This window comes from Nicotiana tabacum, chromosome 5, assembly GCF_000715075.1.
Source record: "Nicotiana tabacum cultivar K326 chromosome 5, ASM71507v2, whole genome shotgun sequence".
In the NCBI taxonomy this organism is placed as follows: Eukaryota; Viridiplantae; Streptophyta; class Magnoliopsida; order Solanales; family Solanaceae; genus Nicotiana; species Nicotiana tabacum.
In genome coordinates, this window is record NC_134084.1 from 66,569,736 (window position 1) to 66,576,439 (window position 6,704).

General features: G+C 33.7%; 1 protein-coding gene across 1 annotated transcript; it reads right to left on the minus strand.

The window, feature by feature from the left end:
- Positions 1-372: 372 nt before the first annotated feature.
- On the minus strand, positions 373-3,794 carry LOC107801920 (protein HHL1, chloroplastic-like). The gene is made up of 5 exons (XM_016625341.2): positions 3,375-3,794; positions 2,211-2,348; positions 1,578-1,664; positions 1,410-1,457; positions 373-814 (listed from the first exon to the last, which is right to left on the minus strand). Exons 1-5 carry the CDS (start codon positions 3,642-3,644, stop codon positions 671-673), a joined length of 687 nt encoding a protein of 228 aa, XP_016480827.1. The 5' UTR covers positions 3,645-3,794; the 3' UTR covers positions 373-670.
- Positions 3,795-6,704: the final 2,910 nt, after the last annotated feature.

The window sequence follows — 6,704 nt, forward strand, 5'->3', positions numbered from 1 at the left end:
CTCCTTGGCTCGTTCACTGTATCATTTAGGCTTGACAGAAATTTGAAGCTGAATACGAAGAAAAAGATCGGGTTTGAAGCTTGTACCAGACTATCAACAAGCTCAATATATGCATGATGATCAGCAATGCACTTGCGTATTTCTCTACTTCTTTTTCTTTGTGTACTTGGGAAAATTTTGTTATCCAGACGATACAGTTCAAGGGGAATTGTATTTTGCAGCACTTTTGTATCAATATCCACAGATTAGAACTACAATTTTACTTTGAACCAATGCTTACTGAGGTTCCAAATAATATATGGAGTACAAGTTTTAGAATTCTATGATATTCCTTGTACAAGTGTGTAGTGGCTGAAGGTGACACATTTCACATTAACAATAAACTAATTAGAGTACTGCTGTATTTTATAATATGAAATGAACAGTATTAAACAAAAATTCCAGTAGAGATTGTCAAGTATAACTCACTACAATCAACCAAAAATATGAAACTTTTTGATAGTTTAACAAGTATGCTTTAAAGTATAGTTCCTCATCTTCCAAAGCACGTTATCAGTTCTTCGCCCTGCTGATTTAAGAATGGTAAATGCAGTAGGTCGACGAAAAAGTGAATGTGACAACAAACATCCATGTGACATCTAAGTTTTGCACTTTTTGAATATTTAATCTTCTATTTGGATCCTTCTTTTGGTGAATCTTCCTCTGATGACTCAGACGTCGGAAGGGCTGTCAGCTTACCAAATGACTCTTTAGCATCTCCGAAGAAGTCCTTGACCTTATCAACGACTGTTTTAAGCTGATCTGGCGTGGGAAGCTGAAAGATTTATATGAAGATTTTGAAACATGTCATCTAGCGAAAAGCAGAACAACATGCTACTACTCTAAGCAAGGCATAATATCATTACGAGTAATGCTAGTACCAAGTCCATGTTGTTGTCTAAAATTTTCAGATAAATTTGTTCTGCAAATTGAATGCCTCTTGGCAAAACCTTAATTGTTTATAAGCTAGCTACATGATATAGATTCTTTAGACAAATCCAATTTGATTGGTTAATAGATGCAATAATATGCTTTTTGGAAATAGCGAGCTACAGTGTAAAAGAGATCATTCAACATAATTAGAAGCCTATGGTCATATACAGAAGAAGTACAATGAAACATTAAGACCATAAAAGAGTGCAAAACTGAGAAACTCCTGGAAATTACGCTGATTCTGAGACATAATTCTTTAAATAGATAAACCACAAAGCTCCACTAATGATTAGAGATTGATTCATCCTTTTTCGTAGAAAAAAAAAAAACTGCAGCACCCAATAGCAAAAGTCTTCTGTTCTTAAGATTTTGTTTATTATATTCCACCAACTACAATTGCTGTATAGTAAAGCCTAGAACATCTGTCAGTTCCGTACCTCAATCACATCTGTAGTAGAAAGGGCAGCCCTCAAATTGTTATTCTCCTGCGAATTAGACAGAACAATTTTTTTCAGATCTTTCTTTTACGTGTCCTAAGAATTAGAAAAGACGGCATAAGAAAACAAAGAATCAATACTGAATGGTGCAGAGACTAAGAACATTACAACAAGTTTGTATCCATATCTAAATTCTGTCGCCGACTTCAATACACGATGCTGTTTCATTGCCAATTTCTGTATATTCTTTTCATCCTGTTCCAAGTAGAAACGAAAATTACAGTATCTCAGAAACATTGACATAACCCCAAAGAATTAATGTAAATTAAGATCACAATAATGTCAGACTCATATATGTTGATCATTTACTCATTTTTCTAGCGCATCTTAGATTTCAAGGTAGGATCAATATCATAGGCTTTGCCTTGTTATGAACTCTCGGACCGTGTGGGTGGCTTCACTGAGCAATTTCATATGGGTTTCAATTTATTTACATCTACCCAGAAAAATTATACTCGTTTATCAGGAAAATACATGTTTGATAGACAAATCATCGTTTCAGATGGATTGCGCACCTGATGCAATGCCATAACCTCGAAAGCAATCATCAACCGTGATGATTGTACAAGTGTTAACAATTTTCTTAGAAGCCCAAAGTACAGTTTTTAGCTCATTACCTCCCGGGTGATTGAAGAAAGTGAGCATGACATAAACCAAATTACAGCTATAGCTTATAAAGGATCAAGAAACTGGATACTAACAAGGGACTGAGGTCTAACCAGTTGTTTCACAGGCACTTACATTGTAAATAACTGCCGCGAGATTCCTAGCTAGAGTATCTTTGTATATATATTTCCCAAGGAAGTTGTCTTTTGCAGCAACCATTATTTTTGCAGTTGTGCCACCAGTTACAATATTCAGGGGGTACCAAAGATAAACCTGTCCCGAGGAATAAAACAATACAAGAATTAGAATTTCCACAAACTAAACTGTAAATAAATTATGTGAAGGAGGATATACGAACAAAACTGCAAAGTTTTAAACTTTAAAGTAGTCATGAGCTGGGAACTGCCTACATTCATTTCAAAGTCAATTCCATTTGAACTCGGATGAAGGATATGGTGAGGTAAGATGATAAAAACACAGGGTAATGTGAGTATCAACAAGTAGATTATTAGACGAATATTTTCATTCGAAAGATCGAGCAGCCCTAGCTAATCAGATGTAACTAGTCCTTTCACTTGGTTTCAAATCCATCCAATCTTACTAACTCATAAATATTCAACATGAAATCTTACTTCTACTTTTGGAACCTCTGACACAAACAAAAATATATACTTACAAGACTCGCTGAACAAGACTAGGCATTGCCTTGGTACAACAAGAAGTGCAAAGAAACAAACATTACTCTCCCAACAACTACACGTCAATACCAAGCATGTTGGGAGGGGTATGAGACCATATTGCTCCATTTTAGGCCAAATTTGTATTGTGAGGATTCAGCATCATAAAATGACATGAACTGTTAGCCTACCGCAATGTGAGCAAGCTCAAACTTTACTCTCCCAATAGACAAAAGGTCACGAATCTTTATCGCCTATACTCTCAAACTACAGCATAGAGTAACAAAATAAGAATCATACTCATAGTAAGTACTCCGTCTGTTCACTTTTGCTTGGCGTGTATACTAAAAATAAATTTTTATTTTTACTTGTCACTTTATGCGTATCAAGAAAATGACAAAAAAAAAATTACTGTTATACCCACAGTATTTATTACTCATTTTAAATTATTTTCTCAAATCCAATAAAATATGCATCAATTAATATGAGTATCGTGGTAAATTATGCACTTCATTTATTATTTATTATTTCTTAAGGGGCGTAAAAAGTAAAAACATGCCAAGTAAAAGCGACAGAAGGGAGTAAAATTAAAGGACAAAAGATATAAGGGAGAAGTAGTAACATTGGCCATGCGAACAAAGATAACGAATTTGGGGTTGCCATCATCTTCAATCTTGGGGATAGGAGGAGCCATACGTTGGTACTGACGAGCTGCCATTCCTCCTTTCTTTCCTTTTGCTTCAACAACTAACAATCTTCCACCATGTAACTGCCTCTGCTTCTTCTGAGTTGTTCTTCGTGTGGAGAAAACTGAATGTGAAAAATCTTCATGGGTTCTTGAATTTGAAAGGGGTAATCTAACCAGTGGATTCAAAGACATAGCCACTTCCATATTTCTTCTTCTGCTACTATGAATTTTCCTTTCTTCTTTTTTTCTGTTTAGTTTTTGAGGTACTTTTGCAAGGTGGATGGGGAGCCAAATCACCAGCACTGCATGTGAGCTGTGGGATTTTTGGATCACCTTATCCACAAATTTCTTTTTTGTTTGAAATTGAGTTTAAGCTATTTGGAGTAATAAATATGTTACATACACGTGGCATGGTAATAATATACTCTCTCCCCTGTTTGACTGGGCACGAAGTTTAAGAAAAAATAAAGACTTTTAAAACGAGTAGTCCTAAACAAGTCAAAAGGGGGTCCAAGGAATTTGTGTGGTTATAAAAGCTTCTCATTAAGGGTAGAATTGTAAGTTTAAGTTAAATTGTTTCTAAATTTAGAAAGAAGTCATTCTTTTTGGAACGGACCAAAAAGAAAATAGGTTCACATAAACTGAAACGGAGAGTACTAATATTATATTAACAATTCAACCTTGTACACACGAGATAACAACGTAATTGTAAACTTTTATTATAGAATCTTGGGTTTAAATTTTTTCTTTTTTTGAGTTTGTAAGTGGATGTTTGGACGTAAGAATTATGAAATTTCGGGAAAAATTAAAAAAAAAAATTAAATGATAATTACATTTGAAAAAATTAAAGTATGAGATTATTCCTCCAAACTTAATTACTCCCTTTGTTCAAGTTTATGTGAACCTATTTTATTTTTTATCCGTTCCAAAAAGAATGACCCCTTTCTAAATTTGGAAATAATTTAGCTTAAACTTACAATTCTACCCTTAATGAGAAGCTTTTATAACCACACAAATACTCTGGGCCCCTTTTTGACTTGTTTAGGACCACAAATTCCAAAAATCTTTATTTTTTCATAAACTCTGTGCCTAGTCAAACAGGTTCCCATAAATTAAAACGGGGGAATATGTAAATTTTTTTGTTTGAACATAATCATTAGTGAAAGAGCTTGAACCTTTTTGGATGCGTGCCCTATTGTAAAACTCCTAATTAAAACTTTTTCACGATTTGCTTTGCCACGAGACTTCTCTAAATATTCCGAGGTGATTATAAGTGGGTAAGACAGACTTATCAGATTAACGGTAGTATGTTCACGTTTTACGAGGCGGATGTAAGGCACTCGACGAATTCAATTGAACTCATAACTTTCAACGCGGAATAAAAATTTATACGTAAAAATTCATTAAAATTGTTAAAATAGTAGATACGAACTCATAACTTTAAAAAATAATATATTCAAAGCTAAAGATTTTAAACATTAAATTCATAGGATTTAAATATTGAATCTGTCTCTGCACGTTTAAATGCACGTGTTATGTTTTCAATTGTTTACCTTGTGAGCTTCATGCCCAATTTATGTCTTGGATCAGAGGCGAATGTAGTGTATTAAATGCGGGTTCAACTGAACCCATAACTTTTGACGTGAAATAAAAATTTGTATGTAAAAATTCATTAAAATTGCAAAAATAATGGATATAAACCCATAATTTTAAAAATATAATGGGTTCAATGTTAAAAATATTAAAATTGAACCCATAAGATTTAAATCTTAGATTCGCCTCTGTCTTGGATTATGCGTCTTTGTACACCTCAACACAATTCAATTTTAAATATTTGATTATATTTTGAAAGAAAATATTTTATTAGAAACCTCTCTCTGAAAGCTCTCTACAATTCTTAATTTTCTTGACACATAAAATAAGGTATCAATACCCTTATTTATAATAGTATGAAACCTATTTCACCGAGAAATAAGAAAGTCTATTCTTATATTTATTCTAACTGTAAATCCTATTTAGACATGAATAAAATAAACCAAATCCTAAATAACTAAAGTTTTCTACTACAACTTTGAATTAGTTTTCGAGTATTCTCCCGTAATTCAAAGTTGTATATGTATGACTTATTCGTTGTGCAGTTATATTGGAGCACTTCTCTCCAACTTTCACTTTGATGAAGCACATGTCTTCATCTCCCATTGATGTACTTTGCCACCAACTACCAATTTTTGTTGAAGCATCTATCTTCAACTCATGTTGATGCACTTTGTCACCAACACCCAATTTTATTGAAGCACCTGTCTCCAACTCACGTTAATGCACCTTATCACCAACACCCAATTTTATTGAAGCACATGTCTCCAACGCACGTTGATGCACTTTGTCACCAACCGTTGATGCACTTTGTCATCAACACTCAATTTTTGTTGAAGCACCTGTCTCCAACTCCCATTGCTGCACTTTCTCACCAACACCCAATTTTGTTAAGGCACCTGTCTCCAACGCGCGTTGATGCACTTTGTCACCAACCGTTGATGCACTTTGTCATCAACACTCAATTTGTTGAAGCACCTATATCCAACGCACGTTGATGCACTTTGTCATCAACACCCAAATTTTGTTGAAGCACTTGTCTCCAACTCACGTTGATGCACTTTTCACCAACACTCTATTTTGTTGAAACATATAATCAACTTTCAACTTTTTTAAACATATCTCCAACTTTTTAGAGAAGAGTTTCTTCATCTTGTACCATATTTTTTGCACCTCTTTAAACTTGTTTTTTTTTCTTAAACTCGTCATGAAACTTTTCATCGAATAACCTCATTTTGTCTATAACTATCTATGATTTTGCCAACATATTTTTTGGCCAGACGGGCGACACATATTGGCTAGCGCCGCCCGCCAGCAGCGGAAGCTATTTGATTCTCTCCCAATATCGTAGAAGCTCTGATACCAATTTGAAGGAAAATATTTTATTAGAAATCTCTCTCTGAAAGCTCTCTACAATTCTTAATTTCCTTGACACATAAAATAAGGTATTAATACCCATATTTATAATAGTATGAAATCTATTTCAACTAGAAATAGGAAAGCATATTCTTATATTTATTCTAACTGCAAATCCTATTGAGACATGAATAAAATAAACCAAATCCTAAATAATTAAGGTTTCCTACTACAACTTTGAATTATTTTTCCAACATAATTTTTACACAATGTAATTGATAAAGAGTTTAGCGACTCGAAATATTATTATGTCTA